Raw genomic sequence first — 26,815 nt, 5'->3', positions numbered from 1 at the left:
TAACCACACGGAGCTGCACTTGCCATGGGGGAGCTCTCAGGATTGCCCGTGGGAGCGGTGACACCAGCTCGGCCACATTCACCAGGTTCTCTTGGCCACAGTGACTGTCAAGGGTGTGGACACAGAGGCAGTGAGTGTCAGCCCCACACTTGGGCTAAAACTATCAGGAAACAGGTCAGCGTGAGCCTGGAGATGCTGGTGGCCATCGTGTCACCATGAGAAAAGAGGCTGGTTAACAAGAAAGATGGAACAGAGGAAGGCAATGCTGAATGACAAAGTCCAGATTGTGGTCAAAGGAGCTACGCCTGGAATCAAAGCCCGGCTGGGCCTGTCGGTTCCGAGAGCCGGTGAAGTCCTTCTTCAGGCCAAGGCCAGTCCCAGTGGGTTCTCATGAAGTGGACAGAGAAGGCCTCAAAGAGCCGACCCTCCAGTCTGTGATGACTCACCCCACGCCCACAGCCCCATTGCTCAGTGGGAACCACTGCTCATCTCTGGACACATTTTGTAGAATTTCCCTGTGCATCTTCTTTCACACAGTTGAGATCATATTATACATAACAAAGGCTGTGTTATCTCCTCAGTCAACTCTGCTCATTAGTATTTTCCCATGCTACAAAAACTTTGTAAAAATCACTTTTAGGGACTTGATATAATATTCCTTTGAGTAGATGTATCAGTTGACTCTGATCCATGAACAATGAACAGTTAGCGCTGAGGTTGTTTCTAACAATTTTTTAAAAAATTTATTTATTTATTCTTGGCTGCGTTGGGTCTTCATTGTTCCGTGTGGGCTTCTCACTGTGGTGGCTTACTCTTGTTGTGGAGCACAGGCTCTAGGCCTGTGGGCTTCAGTACTTGTGGCACGCAGGCTCAGTAGTTGTGGCTCGCAGGCCCTAGAGCATAGGCTCAGTAGTTTTGACGCACAGGCGTAGCTGCTCCGCGGCATGTGGGATCTTCCCGGAGCAGGGCTCGAACTCGTGTCTCCTGCATTGGCAGGCAGATTCGTAACCACTGTGCCACCAGGGAAGCCGTTTCTAACAATTTAACACGGCCCAGACTAAACTCGCAACTGCTAACTCCCGACTGGCTCCTCCCACAGTGACCCTCGGCTCAGTACCTCTTCGTGGAAGTTGTGTGTTCTTGTCCTCTGGCTCATGTATTTTATCCACTGATGTCTTAGAGTTCTCTCTGCTCTTTAAACACTAATAACATTAACGAGAAGTCTAACATTAAGAACTACTGCTCTTAACCCTGCCTAATATTCTTAGCTCTCAACCTTCCCAATTATCCTATGAGGTAGGTAAAACTTGCCCCAATTTTGAGATGAGGAAAATGTGAAAAAGTGAGGTCACAAGTCTGCACTCAGGAGGCAAATTGTAGAGCACAGGACCTAACCACCATGTGTGTGGCCATCAACAAAACAGGACAGGGATTCTTTAGATGTTATTCAATCTAGAACAAATTATACCTATTTGTCCACACCTGGTCTAATCTAGTTTAAATTTTAAACTTTTAAATCTACTACCTTTCATTTATGTTTGTCTTTTTTTTTTAAATTAATTAATTTATTTTTGGTTGCGTTGGGTCTTTGTTGCCGCGCACGGGCTTTCTCTAGTTGTGGCGAGAGTGGGGCTACTCTTCATTGCGGTGCGCAGGCTTCTCCTTGCGGTGGCTTCTCTTGTTGCGGAACACGGGTTCTAGGTGCGTGGGCTTCAGTAGTTGCAGCATGCAGGTTCTAGAGTGCAGCCTCAGTAGTTGTAGCACACAGGCTTAATTGCTCCGCAGCATGTGGGATCTTCCCAGACCAGGGATTGAACCCGCGTCCCCTGCACTGGCAGGCAGATTCTCATCCACTGCGCCACCTTGGTTTGTTTTTAAAGCTTAGGAAGATATTCTTCCCCCACGCAGAGATCAGAAAAATACTGAATGCTCTAAATATCGCTAGTTTTTAATAGTATGATTTTTTTAAAAGTATTTGCTCATCAATTGTTTTGGAATTCACTTTGATGTGTGAATAGTGATTTAAATTGGTTTTCTTCCAAACAGCTATTCAACTAGCCCAGTACCATCTGCTGAAGAATAATCATTTCTTCCCCCTCACAGGAGTAATTTTGGAGAGAATCCTAAGCTAGATTCCTTTGAAGAAAAATCTACAATACTACTGGTTCAAGGGACTCAGCAGTCAGAAATTTCCAACAAACATGTGAAAAAATATTCAACCTCACTCTTAATTAAAGAAAAACAAATTAAAATGTCACTTCCCCCCCATTTGGTTGGCAAACCCAAAAGTGCAATACCCAGAATTGCTGGAACAAAAGACATGTGACAGAATTGCCAAGCTGCCTTTCAGAGAGACTCCACAGATTCACACTCCACCAGCTGCCTCTGAGAAGATCCCCTGCCTTGACCACACAGTGGATTATCAAACTCTGTGATTCTTGCTACTGTGATGAGTGGGAAAAAAATGGAATTACTGACCTTTCAATGTTCATATCTCATATAATAAATAACAATGAGTCCCTTTTCCTATATTTAAGAGACATTTACATTTCCTTTTCTGTGAACTATTTGAGTTCACTTGGGTTTTCCCATAAGATCTTATGGAAAAATGTGAACAAACATTTTGGCCAACCCAATACTATTGACCAGACTTAAAAGCGCCAGTGTTTCAGCTTGAAAGTTTTAATTTCTTGAGATCCCCGAGGTCTTCCATTCATTTCTTCCTGTTATTTTCATGCAAATCTAGACTATTAGCTACCTGCATGCAGGTTCTTAAATCTGTCTTATTGCTGTTCTATGTCCAGGGCCTTAGAACAGACACCCATCTATTTATTAAATGAATACATTTACCAATGCTGTACTAAGAAACCAGAAGCAACCTGGTGGCATATAAATATGGCCCCCATTTCTTTGCAGCTCCTCCCATGAAGGGGTGGATTCATTTCTCCCCCTCTTGAGTCGGGCCTGACCTTGTGATGTGCTCTGACCAACGGACTGTGGCAGAAATGTCCATTTCTGAGACCCAGCCAGGAGAGACCTTGCAGCTCCTGCTCTGGTTCTTTTGGAATGCTGTTGCCAGCATGAGAAACCCAGTCTGGTCCACTGCAGGACGAGAGCCAACAGGGTGCTAGGTGCTGTGAGGCACCCTTAGGCCATGCAGCATGAGGCGAGCCGAGCAGACCCGCCCAGCTGCACCAAGCCCCGTGGGCTTTGGAACAAATATGTGCTGGTCGGGTTTTTAAAATTTTTGGTAATAAGGGTCAATTTTAGTAAGATCCTCTTCTATATCTTATTTCACAAGGTGCCACATTAACCTAGTTTTGGTTTGGTTTGGTTTGACTGAACTGTTTCTAAGTTTCAGGTGTGCAGCATCATATGGGGTGATCTGAAGGCCCGGGGTTGTGGAGAGGTTTGTTGCACAGCAACAGATAACTGATGTAAATGTCAATGTCCAACATGAGGTTGTGAAAGACACTACAGGCCACCCACAAGGGAATGTTATGTACCCATTCTTTATTACAGAGACATAGAAAGGACCCAAGATATATAAATGAAAAACTTTGTCTTGAGATCTCAGAACCTAGTCCTACCAAAACCAGTAGTATAGACATTCACACAACCCTGTGATGCAGGTACTAATATTTTATAAATGGGAAAACAGAGGCCCAGAGAGGTTAAGTAGTTCGTCCAAAGGATGCTCAGCTGGTAAGCGGCTGGGCTGTGGACTGAACCAGGGAGGTCTGGCTGTAAAGCCTGTGCTCTGGACACATGATATTTTATGCCCATTTCAGCACTAAACTCCATCTTTCCACTTGATTCTATGTATAGTTCTTCCCCGCTTTTTCATTATATTCACCCAATACCTACAATTCAAATTTAACTGGATTTTAGTGGGGTTAATTATTACCTGAACGAACCAATCTCAAAGTTCATGACCTTAACCTAAGGAAAATAAGCTAAAAAACCCTCAAATAATTTGATGCAAATTATGACTAACTAGAGAAAAGAATGAGGAAACAAACAGGAGAAAAGCCTAAGAGTTCTGTTTCTTGTAAGGTCTTAATTATACAGTTTTGTTATGTACACACCTCTTAAAAAAGGCAACTCAGGAAATCAGATCTAGGTAACATGCTTGGGATGGACGATACAGCACACAAGCCAATCTAATCAGCAACATGTGCAAGGCATGGGAAATTCTAATTTTGAAGATTCTGCAACTAGAATACATTATATAACTATAACTAAATAGGCAGAAGCTGTGCATACTTTGGTAGAGCAAACATTAAAGGTTATTTTGGGATTCTGATAATTAAAACTATTTCTTATTCTCTGACTTATTTTTTCTATACGTCCAAACTGTCTACCATAATCATACACTACCTTTATATCAGAGAGTTTAAAAGACAGTTCCTCTTATATCCAAAAGAAATTCAATTTTAAACCAAGTGTTTCTGAAACTTGGCTCAGGTCAACACATAAAACAAATTTAACATCTAAGTAAATCGTTGTTAACGTTAAAAAATACACACATATGTACACACACACACATACATATGCATACACACATATTAGAAAAAGCTAAAATTCAGTCAACAGCAGACTGGATGTAAATATTGTAATATCACTGCACCAACATGTCAGCAAGCTGTTCTTGGGTTCCCTCCTCTGACCTCTTCCTTCCACTCTAAGGACTCCTGTGATGACAACAGGCTCACCTGGACAACCCATGCTAATTTCCCCACCTTAAAGTTAGCTGATGAGTAATCTTACTCCTCTCTGTCATGTAACCTAACATGGATTCAGTTTCCGGGAATTAGGACACGGACATCTTTGGGCATGGGGTCATTATTCTGCCTACCACACTTTTATGACAGCATAAAGGTAAAAAAAAATAGCTGCCTAATATATTTAACAGGTACATGTTAAGCAGGAATGAAGGATAATATAATTATTAAACAAAATTAACTTATAAGATATCAAAGACTGGGGCTTCCCTGGTGGCGCAGTGGTTGAGAGTCCACCTGCCAATGCAGGGGACACGGGTTCGTGCCCCGGTCCGGGAAGATCCCACATGCCGCGGAGCGGCTGGGCCCGTGAGCCATGGCCGCTGGGCCTGCGCTCTGCAACGGGAGAGGCCACAACAGTGAGAGGCCCGCATACTGCAAAAAATAAAATAAAATAAATTAAAAAAAGGGGCTTCCCTGGTGGCACAGTGGTTGAGAGTCCGCCTGCTGATGTAGGGGACACGGGTTCGTGCCCCAGTCCGGGAAGATCCCACATGCCGTAGAGCGGCTGGGCCTGTGAGCCATGGCCACTGGGCCTGCACGTCCGGAGCCTATGCTCTGCAACGGGAGAGGCCACAGCAATGAGAGGCCCGCGTACCGCAAAACAAACAAACAAAAAAACAAAACAAAAAAGATATCAAAGACTAAAATCGAATGTATGACCTTTCTCTGTTATGGAACATGCTCTTGGAACATATCTAAGATATCTTCACCCAACCTAAGGCCATGAAGATTCTATCCTGGTTTTTTCTCAAAGCTTAATAGCTTTACTCCTTCTATTTAGGTCCATGTTACTTATTTTTTGCACACAAATGTCTAATTGTTCCAGCATCATTTGCTGAGGAGACTGCCATAGGCACCAGTACAGATAAATCTAAATCTGAAATGCATTCTGCTGACTGGAAGAATCCAGACATAAAAGGCTACATATTACATAATTGCAATTCTATGACATTCTGGAAAAGGTAAAGCCATAGGGACAGGAACCAGATCAGATGTTGATTGCCAGGGACTAGGCGAGGGAACTGACTACGAAGGGGCACAAAGCAACTTTTCGGGACAATGGGAATGCTCCAAAACTTGACTGTGGTGAAGTTACAGGACTGCATATGTTTGTTAAAATTCAAAGACTTGCACAACTAGAAAGGGTGAATTTTACTCTATGTGAATTATTCTGTGATAAACCTGACTTTCAAAATGATCAAATGACAAGATGACCTTAAAAAAATTGAACTTAATCCAAGTTAAAAAGTAGCAAAGAAACTAAAACGTGGAAAACTAAACAGTCACCTCCAGACTCCCTTACCCTATGGCTACCGCTCCTAAATAAGAGGGAAGAAAGCAATGAAGAGTGAGCACCAAATAAGGCATTATCCAACAGCCACAGACTAGTGACCTACTGCTTTAATGAATAAGACAAAGAAACAAATAAAAGCTAAGCCTAAGAAAAATAATCAATGAAATCACATTTACCTTTGGAGTCAGCATTTGGGAACAGCCTGTTCCATGGCACCTTATTTTTGTGCGGAAGAGAAAGCAAATAGTTCCTAGCTTTTAAATTTATTATACAATTCAGGTCTTCCTGGGATGGGGATCCAAGAATACCTATCAGATAAAATAATCAGCTGTTAATTATCAAGACCAAGGTAAACCAGCTGCATACCATCAGCAGTGGGGCAGAATGGGCACTGACATTCAATGTCTTCTCACTACCTCCCAATGCTTTTTACAAAGTCCTTAATGTTTTAAATCAAGGAAGATTTAAAAAAAGCTCATGTCCATCACAGGCTGAAGAGTTGCTGGAACTCTTCTTAATTTCCTGAGGGTACTCTGATGTACACAGTGGGTCCCCAGAATGCTCACGAACCTTACCCAGAATGTGGTTCAGCTGGTCGAGGTAATGCTTCCCCGGGAAGATGGGCCTGTTGGAGAGCATCTCTGCCAGGATGCAGCCTACAGACCAAATATCAATGGACTTGGTGTAGCCCTGCAGTGGAAAGGAGAAAAGATGGAGAATGACCTCTGCTGTTCCATGACACAACGAGACCTTTCTGCATGACAGACACAGGGCTGCTGGAGTGTCAGCTTCTCCTCTGGCTCTATAATTCAGAAATTAGGGACCATGGAGAGACAAATATCATTTGACTTTCTTATAAGACACTAAACAACCCAGATTGCTTGATTTTATTTCTCTCTTCAAAGTTGATTAACTTGTTAAGTTAGAATTTCTGCAGTATACTTTATATCTTTTTTTTTTTTTTTTTTTTTTGCGGTACGCGGGCCTCTCACTGTTGTGGCCTCTCCCGTTGCAGAGCGCAGGCTCCGGACGTGCAGGCTCAGCGGCCATGGCTCACGGGCCCAGCCGCTCCGCGGCATGTGGGATCTTCCCGGACCGGGGCATGAACCCATGTCCCCTGCATCGGCAGGCGGACTCTCAACCACTGCGCCACCAGGGAAGCCCTACTTCATTTCTTTTTTCAAATGATTTGAGAGAAAGAATCAGAATCCTTGTAAGCTGAAGATGGAAAAAGAAAAAAATAGAAACAACCACTGATTGCTTTAGGACATTTGTGGCCCACTTATTTTGGAAACCTGGACTTCCCTGGTGGTGCAGTGGTTAAGAATCCGCCTGCCAATGCAGGGGACACGTGTTTGAGCCCTGGTCCGGGAAGATCCCACATGCCACAGATCAACTAAGCCCGTGTGCTACAACTACTGAGCCTGCACTCTAGAGCCCGCAAGCCACAATTACTGAAGCCCGGGCGCCTACAGCCCATGCTCTGCAACAAGAGAAGCCACCACAATGAGAAGCCTGTGCACCGCAACAAAGAGTAGCCCCACTTGCCGCAATTACAGAAAGCCTGCGCGCAGCAACGAAGGCCCAAAGCAGCCAAAAAATAAAAATAAAAAACAAATAAATTAATTATAAAGGTGGGGGGGCATTGCTACATTTCCAGAATATCTTTATCCATTTTGAAAATCATTAAAAACAAAACACAACAATTACCCATGATCTCTGCCGAAAAGAAGCATGTGCTGGCTCCATCATGTCTCACTGATCCCTATTGCTTATCTCCTTTTTCTATTGATTTTTCAGGTATATTTTTTCTTTTAAAGGAGTTCAGTGAAAAGACATGGAAGAATTATCATACAACAGTAAAAAAAAAAGATGTTACTATATAAGTTGAGTTTTATGGAGAATGCTTAGGCATAGTGATAAATAGAAGAAGAAATGTGGAGAAAAGCTAGAGGGAAAAAAATTTATCCAAATATTAAAGCTTATGGAAACATAGCAAAGTATTTTTTGAAAATCAAAGAATTAATGATCAGATCTACAGCTCTGATAAAATGGGTTGAATTTCAAAACAATTCTCATCAATAAATTACAGAGATTTAAAGTATCTTCCCACAATTTCCTAGTAGATTGATTCATTCATTCATTTATTTATGGCTGCGTTGGGTGTTTGTTGCTGCACGCAGGCTTTCTCTAGTTGCAGCGAGTGGGGGCTACTCTTTGTTGCCGTGCGCGGGTTTCTCATTGCAATGGCTTCTCTTGTTGCGGAGCACAGGCTCTAGGCACACGGACTCTAGAGCGCAGGCTCAGTGGTTGTGGCGCACAGGCTTAGTTGCTCCGCGGCATGTGGGATCTTCCCAGACCAGGGCTCGAAGCTGTATCCCCTGCATTGGCAGGCGGATTCTTAACCACTGCGCCACCAGGGAAGTCCAACGTGGTAATTATTATTACTATAGTTAACGGTAACTATAACCATAATGATGGTGGAGACCTGGAGGACGCCATCTTAACCAAAAGATCAACAAGAACTTCACCGATACCGACACAAACCAGGTGTGCCTCCTGATGTGACAGATGATGCGCTGAGAAGAAAACACTCTTTCTGTGGTATTCACGCCCCAAATGCATGACACAAAACTGAGGCACGTGCTACAAGTAGCTGACCCGCACCCTTCAAAAACATCAAGGTCAAGAAAGGCTGAGGAACTATTTCAGATTAAAGGCGACTAAAGCAACAATGCAACGTGTGAGCCTTGCACACATATTGAGAAAAGCTATAAAGGTTATTATTGGGACAATATCCAAAATCTGAATATAAACGGGGCATTACTATTGGATCACTGTTAATTTTCCCACTTTTGATTACTGTACTATGGTCATGGGAGAGAACACCCTTCTTTCTCACCTCCACTGCTGCCGCTCTGGGCTGGACAAGTCTTTGTTGGAGGGCCAGCTTGCGCACCTCAGGGTGCTCACCACTGCTCTGGCCTCTCACTGCTCGATGCCGGCAGCACCTCCCCTACTAGTTGTGAGAACCAAAAATGTCTCTAAACACAACCAAATGTCCTCAGGGAACATTCGAACTACTGTTCTAAGGACACACACGGTGAAATGCTTAGTGCTAAAGGTGCACATCTATAATCCATTCTCAAATGACTCACAAAAACAGGCACACAGAGAGAGAATGAAAAAGCAAATGGGACAAAACATAAAGAGCTGGTGAGTGTGCATCTGAGGTGAAGGGTGGACAGTTCCAGCCATCAGCTCTGTGAGGCGGCTTCCCTCTGCTATAATACGACTGTGATTCTGTTTTCCTCTTCACTCATTCTCTCACATGTGTACAGGAGATTTTTCTAGAGGTTACATGACATTACAGGATATTATACGTGAAACGTGACAACAGTGAACCGTGCTTCCCTAACGCTCAGTGTTACAGAATTACGCATGGGTGTCGGTGTCAGGAAGAGCAATGGATGCCATGGTTTCAGATTTCACGTGGCAATTAGCCTTTCCTCTGCTGGGTTTTGGTGTGGTATCAATGATGAGCCAAGAGTAGCTGAAAAGACTACTAACTCTCTCTTTCCGAGCTTCGTGCGAAGACTCTTCACTAACTCTTTGCTAATTTCACCAAAACAACATATTTGACAGACTGAATGCAGAACCAGGTGAGAATCCGGCAGTGTTCAAATCAAGCCAGACGCTGAAGAGATTTGCAAAGATGAGAACACCACTCTTCTCACTAAAATGTTTTTGTTGTGGAAAATAAACATTTTTAAAATGAGAACTATCTAACTTTTTAACATTTATTTTAAAATAAATTTAAAAATTAATAAATACTTCAAAAAGTTTCAGTTTTGGGGCTCCAAACTGGTGGCTCAGCAGTTAAGAATCCGCCTGCCAATGCAGGGTACATGGGTTCAAGCCCTGGTCTGGGAAGCTGCAACTACTGAGCCCATGTGCCCTAGAGCCTGTTCTCCACAACAAGAGAAGCCACTGCAATGAGAATCCCGTGCACCACAATGAAGAGTAGCCCCTGATCGCCACTAAAGAAAGCCTGCAACAGACCCAACGCAGCCAAAAAAAAAAGAAAAGTTTCAGTTTTAATTTCTATATAGTAAATATTGATAAATAAAACCCACATAAACAAAACCTGCTTGGGGTCTTGGATAAATTTTTAGACATTCAGACACTGAAGGAGTCTTGAGAACGGAATGTTTGAGAACCCCTGCCTTTTCTTGCAATGTTTCTGCGAATTGAAAATTCTATCAAAATGAAATGTTACAAATACACACACACAGAGCGCTCTAGCTGGCCAAAGCTGGGAAAATGAGTATATTAAAAAAAAAAGATAATGGACAGCAAACAAACAAAAAACCCCCACAGCCACCATGAGTCCACAATCATGTTTTCAAAACAAAGACAGGGGTCAGAGGAAGAGAAAGAGAAAAGGGGGAAACCTCTTCTTCACAGATGAATGCCAGCTCATCGATGTAAAAGAAACAATCAATTTAGAAAATCACGTTTTGCAATGGAGACAATGGTCCTCAAGGGCGCACCCCTGGGGGAGAGGCTGCCAGGAAACAGAGGGGCCACACACATGGCTTCCAAGACTCTGTGGGGTTTGTGCCCGAAACGTGTTACCTAAACCTAATCAGGAGGAGCCAGTCCCAAGAATTCAGAAAGAGACCCGCTGGGCACAACACCACCTCTGTGCTCTGCCAAGTATTCTGTGTCATGGAGAAGCCAGGAAGGCGGGAGGACTGTCCCAGATGGGGGGGGACACACACAACTGGGATGGCACTGAATGAGCGCCGGCCGTCACAGGCACTCGCATGGTACCGCGGCTGTGGGGAAGCACACCACCTTTTCGGGAGTATTAGTGAACTCCTAGCATCAGTCGAGGTGTGCAGTGCTGGTTTATGTTGGTGAAGTGTCAGAGGGTTTGACACAAGGGAAGAGAGAGAAGAGACGGGAGAGAGAGGGAGGCAGAGGATGTCAACAGCTGGTGCTGTAAGGGGAATATGGGTGTTCATTGGACTCTCTTCTGTGGGTGTGAAAATGTTCTAAATCAATAAAAAAGAAAATCCTGAATACATTGCTAAAAGTAACATTCTCAGGCTAGAGGTGCTATAAATAAAAAAAGGATTCAAACTCAGTTTTGACTACAGTTAACTGCAAAAACAGAGGCCACCCTCCTGGCTACTTCCCCCTGGAGGGTGGCCAAGAAGTGAAGACAGGGGAGCGGCTCAAATGGGGACGGATGCTGTAAGACCACAAGGCCCCAGGACGCAAAGGACAGCTTTCCTTCCAGGTGGCAGGCACTGCTGCACACATGGGCGCCTCTGGCGTGGATAGGCTGTCACGTGGCCCATCTATCCACAGCAAGAACCCGTTGTGTGGGATTGTCGTACAGAATTATGAGAGAATCAACACAACATTTTCTCCTTTGAAACATCTGTTACACCAAATCCTTCTTTACAACGGAATTTATTTTAATGAAATTTTATTTCCATAGCTAAACTAAACACAGGTATGATATCAAGAATAACTAACTGCTTTAAACAAATTCCGTTTCCTCACAAAAGCAACCTACATCCCAAGCCCTTTGACTCGTAAAGGATGGAGGAAGAGAATGCAGCCTATGGGCTAATTACACCTGTTCTTTTCATTCCCAAGAAGCCTCTCAGGATGATTTCTGGTTCCTACACCTGAACACGGGGTCCAAAGTTTGTTTTTATAGCTTTTTTCTTTCTTTTTTTTTTTGGTTGCACTGGGTCTTAGTTGAGGCAGGCGGGCTCCTTAGTTGGGACTTGCCTGCTCCTTAGTTGTGGCTTGCCTGCTCCTTAGTTGTGGCATGCAAACTCTTAGTTGCGGCATGCATGAGGGATCTAGTTCCTGGACCAGGGATCAAACCCAGGCCCCCTGCATTGGGAGTGTGGAGTCTTAACCACTGAGCCACCAGGGAAGTCCCTATTTTTATAGCTTTTCTTCATGTATATTAATGTTACATTATGGAAGATGGAACTGAGATCAAGAATCTGTCTTGAGATATGAGATACAGGATTAGATATTAGATGTCAGGTGCACTTAACTTCTCAAATGTGACACCTTATTCAAATACTATTTTCAAATGATATATTAAAAATACTGAAACTCCAGGACCTCCCTGGTGGTCCAGTGGTTAAGACTCTGTGCTGTCAATGCAGGGGGCACGGGTTTGACCCCTGGTCAGGGAACTAACATTCCATATGCCGTGTGGCATGCCCAAAAGATAAAACAAATAAAAAACAAAACTGAATCCCCACAGCAGCCCTCACTGTTTGCCACTGTTGCTCATATACCTAACAAGGATGTTGTACTTCACTTTCTCTTGCTTTTGTAAGTTTTTCAATCATTCCTTATGACCCAGACAAAGACCTTGTTAGAAGTGTGCTTTTGATCCAGATGCAGGGACTACCATTTGGAAGCAGGACCATCACATAATTTTGAAAGAATTATAGCAGCTCCAATTTTTTCCACACCAATGTTTTCTTCCAATTATACTATAATTTTGCTAAAGAGGCATTCTTCATTATCAGGTATGTCTGACCTTTACAGAAAAGCTCTGGTCCGCATTCACAGAAACACACACCGTATACAGAGCTCATCTCTGACACAGAGCCAGCCTGACCCTGGCAGTGGCAGCCACAGGAGTGAAAGCTGCCCCAGGTAGGACTGCAGGAGAGCTGACCAGGGGGTGGGACACAGAACATTCATTGTACCAGTGACTAGGGAGGCGGGCCCTCCAACTCTGTAACACATCAGCACTACCCCAGCCGAGGGCCCAGAAGTTCAGTGTTGAATGGGAGACAAAGACATACCTTGGTTCTGACCAGACAGGCTAGGCCTCAACCCAGGCTGAAAGAAACTTACTGAGTGGGAGGCTTACTGCAACTCACGTCCAAAGTTCTTTTGCCTCTTGGTTTTCTTTTTATGCAAACTTGGTCCTTACCTTGGAATTCAACATAATTTCCGGAGCCCTGTACCAACGTGTGGCAACGTACTCCGTCAGGAACCCTGTGTGATCATGGTCCGGATCTGCAACACGGGCCAAGCCAAAGTCACAGATCTAAGAGAGAAAATAACAGGACACGTTCTTAGAGATTCTAACCAATTTAACATCAAAACATCATAAACACAAAAAAGACAACAGCAGTAATGATGACAAGTAACTGCTACCATTCCTATGTGGCAGATGCTTCTTGGAATTCTACACACTCACTCTTACCTAATCCTCACCACAATCTGAAAGGCAGCTGCCGCGCATCAGACAGGAACAGGCTGGAGGAGCCTTGAACAGAACACATCTTCAGAGGACAGTATCCTCACCTCTCATTATCTGCTTATCCCACAGCAACCTTGCTTAGGCCACTTGACAAAAACTGTTCTGCTCAGAAAATAAGGCTACCCACTAGAGACTAGGAGACCAGACCTCTGCTGCTGACGCTTGGGGGTGATCACCATGGGATCAGTTCCTCTCCCCGCAGACCTGACCTCCTGCTGGTCCTCCACTTGCTCTTCCTACCTCCTTCCTACCTCCTTCCCCCTCCACGTAGCCAAACCCACTCCCAAACCTTTAAAAGATATTTCACATATTGAAGATGAATCTTTTTTAAAAAAACAAACACCCAGCTTCTAATTTCTCCTGACTCACAAAAGTACTTGCTGGCCTTTCACCATTCAATGCTTTGGTGCTACTCCAGCTCCAATGTATAAGGAAAGTAACTATAACATATTTAATCTCGTACAATTGCAGGATATTTTAATTCCTAGCTCCTGGGGAACTAACCCGAGAAAGAGAGAGAGATGTTAACAAAGACAGGCCAGAGTCTAGCAGAAGGCAGCCTGGAAGACAGAGATCACTTTGGAGGCTTATTGCTTTAATTCACCTAAGAAGTGAAAAGGGTCTGAGCTCAGGCCATAAAAATAGGATAAGGAGGAAGGGACACACCTCAGAGATACTCATGAGACGTAAATGGACATCAACCTCTGCTCAGATATCCCATAGTTGAAGTTCTCGACAATTCAGAAAGATTCTGAATGCTCCCATCCACTTCACCAGTGTCTCTCTCTAGCCTTGGACACTGGCATCCCCATGTGGCACCTCTGACCCCACAGGCCCTGCTGCTTGCTTCGACCGCAGCATTCAAGAGAAGTGACGTATCTGTGTTGCCCAATTTCTGTCTTTTGACATACTGTCACTGCATCTTCAAAAGGAGCCAATGCCACATTTGCCTCCCCAGTTGCTCTTCCACAGGCTACGCTCTAAGCGCACCCTAACAGAGCTGCATGGTGAGGCTGTCTGGACCCTCTTGCAGCTGACAGTCCCCTCTTGGCCTTCATCACCACCCCGTGCCCCCCAGCACCAGCCTCACCTCTCGAGCCGGCCAGCCTGCTGATGCCGTCGCACCCTCGACAGTCCCGGGCCTGTCAGAGGATCGGGCTGATGGAGGGCCATAAGTTTTACAGGGGGACCGTGGTAAGCTCTAACCTCAGCTTGACTGATCTTGAGGCTTTCGACATACCTGCACCCTATTTGTTTCCTTAGAGCCTATTCTACCAAGTCCCATGAAACAAACTGCAGGAATACTCAGTTCACTAGCAGTACAATCCCTGCAGGCGTGATTCCAGCTCAGGAAGCAAGAGAGGAGCGATTTCTCCTTACATGCAAAGGTGGGTCCTCTAAGCCATCCAGAAGTCACCATTTGCCACGCTGGACTACAACCAATTCACGTCAATTCCGTGTGGCTTCAACTTTCAATACAGCCCACAGTTTCTCTTTTTCAGGGCTAACACCTCATCCTCTGATTCAAGTTCAATCAAAGCTCAGCACTTGGTCTGCCTTCTGCATGTAAATGGACACTTGAAGCCATATTCTGAATCATGTGCTCAGAGAAGAAATACTGCATCTCAGCAGCAGAGTAAATGCACCGCAAGTCCCTGACCAGGATTCCCAGATCTTTCACTGCCCTCTACTACACTCAGCCCCACACAGCGTGGATGGGTCCAGACTTCATCCACAGCTTTTTGTGGGTCAGTGGAACCACAAAACAAATCCCAGATTAAAAGAAAAACAGCATATAGGAAATTCCCAGCTCAGTGAGGCCAAGTACCGAGGCTGACGTCTCCACACACCTCTGGGAGCGTGGACAAAGTAACAGAAGCCGCACTTTGGGAGGCTTTATGAGATTCTTAAACACAAAGACAGGATAAGTGGTGTGAGTAACTTTAAACACAGCTGTGGCAGACTGGATTTTTCTAAAGAGGATCATCAATACAACCCTTACCCACGCTCCTGTTTCAAGATCTTTGGCTGAATTTTTATCAAGAGGGCAGGATCGGGCTTCCCTGGTGGCACAGTGGTTGAGAGTCCGCCTGCCGATGCAGGGGACATGGGTTCGTGCCCCAGTCCGGGAAGATCCCACATGCCGCTGAGTGGCTGGGCCTGGGAGCCATGGCCGCTGAGCCTGCGTATCCGAAGCCTGTGCTCCGCAACGGGAGAGGCCACAACAGTGAGAGGCCTGCATACCGCAAAAAAAAAAAAAAAAAAAAAAAGAGGGCAGGATCTATCTTCCCTTCTCTTGAATCTGACCAAACCTTTGTAACTGCCTAAACCAACAGAATATAGTGGAAGTGATGCTGTGAGACTTCCGAGGCAAAATCATAAAAATGCAATGTGGCTTCTACCTGGCTCTCTCCACTGGGGTACTTGGAACCCTCTGCCCACGTTGTGAGGACACCAGGCCACGTGGGCTACACGTGGCCGTTCCTTGGCATCAACTGCCAGGCCCTGTGGGAGATGACTTGAGGCTCCACCCACATATCTTCTAGCTGAGGCCCAGAGGCTGGAGCAGAGACCAGTCACTGCCCACCACTGCACCCTGACTGAACTCCTCACCTGCAGAAACTATGAACTCAAACATGATTCTTGTTGTTTAAGCCCACTACATTTTTTTTTTTTAATAACAGATTTTCTTTTTCTAGGGCCATTTTGGGTTCACAGCAGAATTCAGCAGAAAGTACAAAGAGTTCCCCATGTACACCTGCCTCCCCCGCCAGGCAGAGCCTCCCCTACTATCAACATCCTGCACCAGAGCGGGACATCTGTTACAGTCGAGGAACCTACCCTGACACATCATTATCACCTGAAGTCCACAGTTTACCTTCAGGTTCACTCGTGGTGTTGTACATTCTATGAGTTTTGACAAGTGTGTAATGACATGTATCCACCAGTACACTGTCATACAGAAATAGTTTCACCGCCCAAAAAACCCTCTGTGTTCTGCCTTCACTTGGTCTTTTTATCCTCAATTTCTTCTTCTTTGGAAGGCCACTACATTTTGAGGTGATTGTTATAGAGCAAGACACAGCTAACATAGTGGTGCCGGACAGCGTGCGTATTAAGACGGAGCAGCCCTCTCTGAGGAGGACCCACGTGCAGTGACACTGGAACACTGAAGAGATGCCAGCCACAGGAAGACCTTGGGAAACCAGAGCAACTGCCTGGGGGTGTGTGAGGGAAGGGTGGCCCCACAGCTGAAACCTCCCCAAGTGGCTCTTCAACTGGCTGCCCCTCCAACATCTCAACTGAAAGGGCCTTAGTCTGTCTGGAATTAGGGAGACTCACTTTACCTGACTGCAATCTGATTCCTCCTTGAAATTCCTGCCTGAGTGTTATTTCTGAAACATAAATCACCTTTCTGGCTCAAAAATCTTTTAACCAATCCCCTCTGCCTAGTAAATAAAGCCCAAATTCTTTAAGCAAAGACCCTCCACACACTGTCTGCTCGGGTGTCTCCCACCACCATCTATCTCTGTGCCACATCTGCTCCTACCAACAGTTCCATGCCCTTCCTGACTCCGTGACGCCCTCTCAGTTGAGGACCTGATGCTCACCATTGCCTGACCCTAAATACCAGCATGAAAGTGACCTCTTGTGAGAGGTTTCCCAGGAACCAACACCAATCCCACGAACAGCTCACTTTTCTGAACTCTGGTAATACTTTGTTTGACATGTATTATATGTAAGCACATACCCACAATCCATGACAGTTAGCTGGATATATGCCCATCCCCACAGCTGGAATATAAGTCCCTAGAAAAAGGCAATACTCAACTAACTTTTTATCCCTAAGTGGAGTGGGCTCTCAACATCAGGTGAATAAATGCCTTATTTCAAATGTTTATAGGAAGCATAGCAACTCAGGTGGATTAACTGGCAAGAGACTCTAGTACTAACCACTTCTCACAGTATCTGAACTACTGATTATCTCTTAAAAGTAAAAACCAGGGTACACCATTACCATTAATGTAAAATCTTACATTAATACTTAATAATGTTAAAAAAAACTGCATTGTTCAGAGTGGCAAGATGAAGAAGAAAAAGTTTTAGAGTTATTTTATTTTTTGCAGTACACGGGCCTCTCACTGTGGTGGCCTCTCCCGTTGCGGAGCACAGGCTCCAGATGCGCAGGCTCAGTGGCCACGGCTCACGGGCCCAGCCGCTCCGCGGCATGTGGGATCTTCCCAGACCGGGGCACGAACTCATGTCCCCTGCATCAGCAGGCGGACTCTCAACCACTGTGCCACCAGGGAAGCCCAAGTTTTAGAATTAGAGGATGTGATGGGCATTCGGTGAGTCCAGAGCTCCACCCTCCCACGTGCACGTGCCCTGGCTGTTGGACACGCTCCCACGGCAAATTGGTGACTCGGTGACATACCACACTCATCTCTGGGATAAGAGTCTCTCCTGAATATTCATGCCCATGTGGATGATGTACACCCCACATGGACATTTTGAAATGTGGGTGAATTTCACTGCTGTAAATATCTAAAACATCCTATTGTGTTTCTGAGTGTGTGTTAAAATTGCGTTTTGAAAACAATGCCTGGATTGTGCAGACGGCCAACAAGACATATGTATCAGTGTGGGTGTCCACTTTGGTGAGCAGTGAATAAAATGGCCCGAGGTAAAGACAAGTCCACAAACAGTGAAGAGACAACAGACAAAGTAGTCTAGTCCTGTGCTTCTTCTTAAGGACGAGCATTTTCAAGTCAAAGTAAAAGTCATCTTTTCCCAGAAATATTACATACTTAAAATATTAACAATGGCTCTCCAAAAACAAACAAAAGCAATCTGCCATAAAAGGACTGTGATAAGAAACAGAAAGAAAAAAAAAGCACTAGGAGACATAAAAATATTCACTGTAATTTTTTTTTCATGTGCTTCAAGAAATTCTTTCATAATTGAGATTTTATTGGCTGTTTTGAGGATCAGTACACAGACATTTCAATTTGTACACAATTCTCAACATATGTACCAAAAACCTAAAAAATCATGTAGTTGTGATTCTTTTCTGAACAGTTATTCCAGTGACTTTCCAGCTTAAAATTTGGGGGCAAATTTTCCTTCAAAGGATATCAAGTACCAATATCTTCAAATATTGATATGCTGTTACATCGTAAGTCCCACTAATTCACAATTTAATGTCATATACACTACATACTCAAATTGTCAATCGTCACAGCACATTAACAGTTACTAGAAGAACTGGACTACCATGACCAAAGATGTTACAGAGTGCACAAAATTCTGCCCAGGAGAGCCACGATCAAGGGGTGAGTGGTTTGCTTTAGGAAACAATTCTACCAAAAACAATGTGGGAAGAGAAGTAATTTAAAGTGTTTAAGACATTAAATGGACAACTGACTCCAAACTGCCATTTAGTATGCTTTGTATTATAGGATATAAAAGCTACCCTCCATCTGTGGAATGTTAAGCTGACACCCAAGACAATCAAAGCCTCCCATATTTAATATCCCACTATTTTCTGGTTGTACCAAAAAATAAACAATCAGCAAATGATTTCACCTCTGAAAAAAAAGCATTTACACTTAAAAAATGGGATGAGGTGGGATTCCTTCCTTTTTAAAAATGTTTCTAGAGCTACTAAAAAACTTGCATTTACAAAATAGTTGATAAAAATATTCCTCTGGATTGTACAAGAAGGGAAACGGACCACTGATAGGACAAGGTGTGTGGTATTAATCAGACTTGGCTTCTTTCTCTCCTGCTTCATCAGAAGCTGGGCTCTCCTCATTTTTAGTTTCTCCATTTTCTGCAGGTAAGTCTTCTTTAGTCTCTTGGTTAGCCATTTCAGGCTGTTTTCCCTTCACTCCCCTTTTCCCTTTAGTTTGCACTTTTTTGTCAGAAGATTTATCCTTTCCTGCCGCCTTTTTTGGCTTCGTTTCCACTTTTGCAGGAGCCGGTTTAGCTGACAACCTCGCCGATCTCCTCTTGGGCTCCTCCTTCGCCGCCCCCTCAGCGGAGGTGACCTTCCTCTTGGGCATAGTGGTGGTGGGGCGGGCACGTGCCGGGTGCCTGGGGGCCGCGGCGCGCCGAGAGCCTTCACGAAGCTGGGCTGCCTGGCCGCTCTTCACTGTAATTTTTCAAAAAAATCACTAAGAGCCGACAAAGTACGGCCATTCCTTGTGTGCCAACCTGGCTCTCATTTGCACAGATCCATGCACAGGGATCTGGCTACACCCTATGTAGGAAGTACATGAATTTAACTCAGAAGGATCCTAAGAGGTGACAGAGTCCAACCGAGTCATATCTGATGCAGGAAGCTGTCCTCCACAACGTCTCACAGGACATCTGCCATCCTGCTTTAAACACCCAACGACAGCGGATAAGATGACTGCCTGATGACAGGACCCACTGCCTTTTTATTTTATTTTATTTTTTTGCGGTATTCGGGCCTCTCACTGTTGTGGCCTCTCCCGTTGCGAAGCACAGGCTCCGGACGCGCAGGCTCAGTGGCCATGGCTCACGGGCCCAGCTGCTCCGCGGCATGTGGGATCTTCCCGGACCAGGGCACGAACCCATGTCGCCTGCATTGGCAGGCAGAGTCTCAACCACTGCGCCACCAGGGAAACCCCCCACTGCCTTTTTAGATAGTTCCAGAAGGCTCTTCATGATCAACACTTCAGTGATCACCAAAGCTGCAGCCACACAGCGCAGGCCTCAGTGTTGGTACACTCGTCCCTTACTTCTTATTCTTACTATATTTCTGTTGTTCCTTCTGCCTGCGCCCAACACAGCCACTCGCCCACTGCAAGCCTGACATGCTGAGAGGGACAGCACGACAATCCTCCTTCCTGATGCCTCACAGCTTGGCCAGAACCAACTCACCTCTCTCCTTTGTGTGCGTTACAGCAGACAGTACTGCAATCATCTATTGCTTATCAGACCCCTGACCTATCAGTTTTCAGACTGCAGGGACAGACACTCACCTCCCTTGCCAGGTATACCTTACACAGCTTCCCACAGGAACGTCTGTGGAAGTGAGGTCCACAAAATGATCACTGCTATTCACCTATATGTACTTTTCAAACAAATTTATTGAGATATAATTCACATACTACACAATTCTCCCGTTTAAAGTGTGCAGTTCAATGGTTTTTGATATTATATCACAGAGCTATATGACCATTACCACTATCCAAGTTTAGAACATTTTTATAACCTCAAAAAGAAACCTTGTGCCCATCAGCAGTCTCTCCCAATGCCTCTCCAATCCCACCAGTCCACAGCAACTGCTCATCTACCTTCCATCTCTACAGACACATCTATTCTACAATACGTGATCTTTTATGACTGGTTTCTTTCCCTCACATACTTAATAATGTCTGCAAGATGCATCCACATTGGGCTTCCCTGTTGGCGCAGTTGTTAAGAATCCACCTGCCAATGCAGGGGAAATGGGTTCGAGCCTTGGTCCGGGAAGATCCCACATGCCGTGGAGCTACTAAGCCCGTGTGCCACTACTGAGCCTGCGCTCTAGAGCCCACGAGCCACAACGACTAAGCCCATGTGCCACAACTACTGAAGCCTGTGTGCCTAGAGCCCATGCGTGCTCCACAACAAGAGAAGCCACCACAATGAGAAGCCCGCGCACTGCAACAAAGAGTAGCCCCCACTAGCCGCAACTAGAGAAAGCCCACATGCAGCAATGAAGACCCAATGCAGCCAAAAATAAAACATAAATAACTCATTAAAATCCATTAAAAAAAAAGATGCATCCATATTGTAGCACATATCAGTACTTCATTCCTTTTTATTACACTGTATGGATCCACCACATTCTATTTATCCATTGTCATTTGGACATCTGAATTATTTCCTCCTTTGGGCTATTACGCCACTATGAATATTTCTATATCTGTCTGTGTGCAGATGCATGTTTTCATTCCACTCAGGTATACACCTGGGGCCGAATTCTTGCTGACACTTATCATCTGATTATATCATCGTAGTGTGTGTGAAGTGGTATCTCACTGTGGTTTTGATTTGCATTTCCCCACTGACTAATGATGTCAAGCATCTTTTCATGTACTTATTGGTTGTTTGTATACCTTCGTTAGATCCTTGGTCTTTTCAGATTCTTTGCCCACTTTTAAATTATGCCATTTATCTTTTAGTTGTTAAGCTGTAAGAGTTTTTCATATATTCTAGATATAAATCTCTTATCACATATATGATTTACAAATATTTTCTCTCATTCTGGGGGTTGTCTTTTCACTCTCTTGATGATTTACTTTGTAGTGCATGCTTCTCATCTTGATGAAATATTTTTTTTTTGGCTATGCCACGCCACGCCACGCCACGCCACGCCACGCCACGCCACGCAGCTTACAGGATCTCAGTTCCCGACCAGGGATTGAACTCAGGCCATAGCAGTGAAAGCACTGAGTCCTAACCACTAGGCAACCAGGGAACTCCCTGAAATCCATTATAAAAAAAAAATGTTGTTGCTTGTGTTTTTGGTGTCATGTCTAAGAAGTCTGCCTAACACAAGTTTGCAAGAATTTACTCCTGTGTTTTTTGTGTTTTTTTTTTGCGGTACGCGGGCCTCTCACCGCTGTGGCCTCTCCCGCCGTGGGGAACGAACTCACATCCCCTGCATCGGCAGGCGCACCCCCCAACCACTGCGCTACCAGGGAAGCCCCTACTCCTGTGTTTTTTAAGTGCATTCTAGTTTCAGCCTTTAAACTTAGATCTCTAATCCATTTTGAGTTAATTTTTGTACATAGTACAGGCAGGGAGGGGCCCAAACTCATTTTGTTTTGCATGTGGTTATCCAATTGTCCCAGCACCATTTGGTGAAGACTATTCTTTCCCCAGTGAATGATCCTGGCACTCTTGTCAAAAATCAGTTGATCATAAACATATGGGTTGGGGCTTCCCTGGTGGCGCAGTGGTTAAGAATCCGCCTGCCAATGCAGGGGACACGAGTTTGAGCCCTGGTCTGGGAAGATCCCACATGCTGCGAAGCAACTAAGCCTGTGTGCTACAACTACTCAGCCTGTGCTCTAGAGCCCGCAAGCCACAACTACGGAGCACGCATGCCACAACTACTGAAGCCCGTGCACCTAGAGCCTGTGCTCTGCAACAAGACAAGCCACTGCAATGAGAAGCCTGTGCACCGCAATGAAGAGTAGCTCCCACTTGCCACAACTACAGAAAGCCTGTACGCAGCAACAAAGACCAAACGCAGGGCTTCCCTCGTGGCACAGTGGTTGAGAGTCCGCCTGCCGATGCAGGGGACATGGGTTCGTGCCCCGGTCCGGGAAGATCCCACATGCCGTGGAGCGGCTGGGCCCGTGAGCCATGGCCGCTGAGCCTGCGTGCCCGGAGCCTGTGCTCCGCAACGGGAGAGGCCACAATGGTGAGAGGCCCGCATATCGGGGAAAAAAAAAAAAAGACCAAATGCAGCCGAAAATAAATGAATGAATGAATGAAAAAACAAAAACATATGGGTTTATTTATTGACTCAATTCTACTCCAGTGAGCTATATGCCTACTCCTAGCCAGTATCACAATGTCTTGATTACTATAGTTTTGTAATAAGTTTTAAAATCAGGAAGTGTGAGTCCTCTAACTTTGCTCTTTCATAAGATTGTTTTGGCTATTCTGGGTCTCTTGAATTTCTATATGCATTTCAGGATCAGCCTGCCCATTTCTGCAAAAAAAGCCACCTGGGACTCTGATACGGACTGCATTAAACCTGTAGATCAAACTGGGAAGTACTGCCATCTTAACAATATTAAGCCTTCCAATCCATGAACATGGGATGTCATTTCATTCATCTAGGTCTTAAATTCACATGCATTTTTACTAGACTGAATCCACATTCCCTTCATCATACCGGAGACAGCTGTAGACCTCCCTCCTTATTTAGCTCTGCCACGTATTAAAATAGAAATATATATAAATGCTGCCTTTTTTTTTTTTTTTTTTTTTTGCAGTACGAGGGCCTCCCACTGTTGTGGCCTCTCCCATTGCGGAGCACAGGCTCCAGACGTGCAGGCTCAGCGGCCATGGCTCACGGGCCTAGCCACTCTGCGGCATGTGGGATCTTCCCGGACTGGGGCACGAATCCGTGTCCCCTGTATTGGCAGGTGGACTCTCAACCACTGCGCCACCAGGGAAGCCCAATGCTGTCCATTTTTAAGAGAACTCTAAGGACTATAAAGGATCTAGGGTTTTCCTATTTATTGGGAATGCATTATTTAGGAATCGAAATCATTAAGGTCAACTTTTCTGCTGTTTTCTGTTTACTGTATAAAATTTATCGAAGAAAAAGGTGACCAATGAAATAGATCTTTTAATGTACACATAATCCTATTTACATATATAAGTTAAAAAGTACATGTGTATGTAAGAGCATAGAAAAAACTTTGGATGAAAATACACCAATTTGTTACAGTGGTTACCTCTGGAGAAGGAGGAGCAATGGGATGGAGAAGAAAAATAGAACTAGCACCCTTTACTTGCATTTTTTTTTGCCATAAATGTTTTCATGTATTTCTGGTGTAATTTAAAATATGAATAACAATAAATATAAACATGCCCCAGTAACATGAGTTTTTCAACAGATATCACCCTAAGAGTAAATAACCAAGCTGACCTTGAGATCGCAGGTGGTGTTGAGCAGCAGGTTGGAAGGTTTGAGGTCACGGTGCAGCACGTTAGCTGAATGGATATATTTTAACCCTCTGAGGATCTGGTAAAGAAAATAGCAGATATGGTCGTTGCTGAGGTGTTGCGTCTTCAAGAGCTTGTAGAGATCTGTTTCCATGAGGTCTTGTACTATATATCTGTTTGGAAAGGTTAAGGTAACACACCAAAATAGCTGGTCACACTTAGCAAAGCACTGAAAACAAAACGAAGCCAAAGGGTCCATTATTACATCATGAGGCTCGGGAGGGAAATGAGGACCTGATGAAAACTTGGTACACCTCAACAGAAGGAATCGGAAAGTCGTGAACTCCTTCTTAGGTCCTGTGAGACAGCAGGCACCACACCTGCCTGATATGCGCAGTGATGCGCTAGCGGAGACCTGACGCAGGTGGTGTGGATGAGTCCTGGTCTCCAAGCTGTCCACCATCAACAGACGCCCTCTGGGGTTGTTGGAAAGGGCTGGGGGAGGGTGGGGGCCAGCACCAGGCACTCCCTCCTCTCTGGCCTAGCAACAACTCAAAACGTCACTGTTCTTTTACCTCCCTTCTTGTCCCCCTCCTTCTCGACAAAAATCAACCATAAAACTTTTGGAAACACAGGCCTAGAACACATTTGCTACTAAACTCAACCCTCAGTCTATTTGCTTCACTCTTCAATTAAGGTTAAGAGTATAAATAAGTGTGTAAGACTGTAGGAAGTTGTGCTAGGAAGGGGCCTGTCCTGGTTGAGCTCCTCTTGTTTTCCTGCCTATCCGTGTATCTCAGCATATAAAATTTTAGTTATGGCTAACTTCATTCATTCCCACAGAAAATAAATTACAAAAGCGGCTAGGTTTTAACTTCACCACGATATTATTTCATTAGTGTTTTTGCATTTCTTTTATTCATTTCTGTGTAAATATTACACATCTACAGATTCATGCTAGATGAGACATGGTACAGAATTTGAAGGAAACATGACTGGAAAACTTGTCATCTGACAGAGATGTGATTTTCAAGGCAAAAGTTAAAGCAGGACAACAGATGGCAGGAGGAGGCATTTCACTTAAAATATCATCAGAACTTAGTGACAGAGCTGTCTAAAAATGGAAAGGCTAAAAAATAATAATAAAAATAAAAATAAATAAAATAAAAATGGAAAGGCTGCCTGGAGATAGTGAGCTGCCTCTCCCTGGAGGGGCAGAATGCAAAGTGGGCAAACTGGTGGGAACATTGCTGCGGCCAGAACCGGAACCTTCTCCCATCAGGTCCTCCTCAGCACACTTCACACTTGTACCTTTCAAACACAGTCTTTACCCAGGCAGCCTCCTTTACCCAAGCCTTTACCTGCTTAGTCCAGATTTCTAAATGTTTGTCATAGTTAATCACACAACTTCAGAGCTGAGCCACCCTTGTAGATCATGAGGGCGAGCACGCCAGTTTTAAAAACAAGAAAACTGGACCCAGATGTGAAATGGCGCTAAGATCAGGACAGTCTGGACCTGACCAGGTGCTGTACAGGGCACCCTCTTCCACAGTCGACTGCTCTTTCCTTTTCACCATCATAACAAACCATACCTTGAGTGGCAAACACGTGACTGGAAAAGGTGTTCTCCAAAATTTTCCACTATACACTTAAAGGAAATCTTTACTGAAACTGACAGAAAATATTGGATTTGCCAAAAAGATACTAAAATCAGTTACTGACAAATGAAAAAATGAATCAGAGAAAAAATGTAAATGATGCAAGTATTACAGTAAATGACAAGCAAAGTACAGTTTCCCCTTAAATGTGCTTTATTACTTTTCCTCCACCCCTATAAGTGCAGACACGTCCAGTTACATTACTCAACCAGGTGACGGAGCAGTGGAGCAGCTGCCTGAAAAGGATACACATCTTTCATCTGCTCGATGGTTGGTGCTCGAATAATATCATTGATTCCAATGATGTTCTCATGTCTGAAGCGCAGTAAGATTTTTATCTCCCTCAGGGTTCTCTGGCAGTAGGTCTGGTGCTCAAAAGGGCTGATTTTCTTGATAGCTACTCGAACTTTGTTGACATTATCATAAGCAGAGCTAAAAAAATAAATAAAAAAGGAGGGGAGGAGGGGAGATGGCATTAAAAACAGTTCTCAGAACAAGGCGGTAAAGTATTAAATGTTTAGCACTCTGAGCAAATACTTGTTTCATACACGTGAAGGCAGCATGTGTATAATCCACAAAGAGGCCTTAAACTAGGGAGGATGCGGCTGGCAAAACGCAGCACACACAGAATCTCAAAACTAACAGAGGGCCTGGCCCTGGGAACTGTACAGATGTCCATTTTCATAAATCCAGGAACATGGGCGTATGACACACATAAGCCATTTTCCCACTGTTTTTAACAGCAACTGCATTCTGGTGAGAGCAATCATTTCTGCCTCCAAAACAACTTCCTACTGTTGGATTAGATTCCACTGACTCAGCAGAAACAATCAATTGACCATCAACCACATCTTCAACCCGAACAAAAATGCACCCAAGAGAGCAATAAGGATATACTGCATAGCACAGGGACTTATAGCCATTATCTTGTAATAACTCCTAATGGAGCATAATCTGTAAAAATACTAAATCACTATGCTGTATATCTGAAACTAATATTGTAAGTCAACTATACTTCAATTAAAAGGTGGGGCAGGAGGATGCATTGATT

At 44.4% G+C, this 26,815-nt stretch overlaps 2 protein-coding genes across 5 annotated transcripts in view; both read right to left on the bottom strand.

Moving 5' to 3' along the window:
• MAPK1 (mitogen-activated protein kinase 1) overlaps window positions 1-26,815 on the bottom strand; it is a 91,654-nt gene that overhangs the window by 11,993 nt on the left and 52,846 nt on the right. For all 4 annotated transcript variants that reach the window (XM_033837359.2, XM_019926182.3, XM_073790388.1 and 1 more), the window contains 5 exons: window positions 26,014-26,196; window positions 24,090-24,279; window positions 13,070-13,186; window positions 6,657-6,771; window positions 6,258-6,389 (listed from right to left, as the gene is read on the bottom strand). In XM_033837359.2, the coding sequence (XP_033693250.1) occupies window positions 6,258-6,389; window positions 6,657-6,771; window positions 13,070-13,186; window positions 24,090-24,279; window positions 26,014-26,196 (737 nt within the window). The remainder of the gene's footprint in view (window positions 1-6,257; window positions 6,390-6,656; window positions 6,772-13,069; window positions 13,187-24,089; window positions 24,280-26,013; window positions 26,197-26,815) is intronic.
• Window positions 13,143-24,229, bottom strand: LOC101319360 (non-histone chromosomal protein HMG-14). Its single transcript, XM_019926192.3, has 2 exons — window positions 24,090-24,229; window positions 13,143-19,556 (listed from the first exon to the last, which is right to left on the bottom strand). Exon 2 carries the CDS (start codon window positions 19,465-19,467, stop codon window positions 19,162-19,164), a length of 306 nt encoding a protein of 101 aa, XP_019781751.1. The 5' UTR covers window positions 19,468-19,556; window positions 24,090-24,229; the 3' UTR covers window positions 13,143-19,161.

This window comes from Tursiops truncatus, chromosome 13 (assembly GCF_011762595.2).
Source record: "Tursiops truncatus isolate mTurTru1 chromosome 13, mTurTru1.mat.Y, whole genome shotgun sequence".
Taxonomy (NCBI): domain Eukaryota; kingdom Metazoa; phylum Chordata; class Mammalia; order Artiodactyla; family Delphinidae; genus Tursiops; species Tursiops truncatus.
The sequence above is the reverse complement of the archived record's forward strand: the minus strand, read 5'-3'. Positions and strand labels throughout refer to the sequence as shown.

Coding starts and splice junctions, on each gene's coding strand:
- LOC101319360 (XM_019926192.3), bottom strand. CDS start 19,467: ATGCCCAAGAGGAAGGTCACCTCCGCTGAGGGGGCGGCGAAGGAGGAG.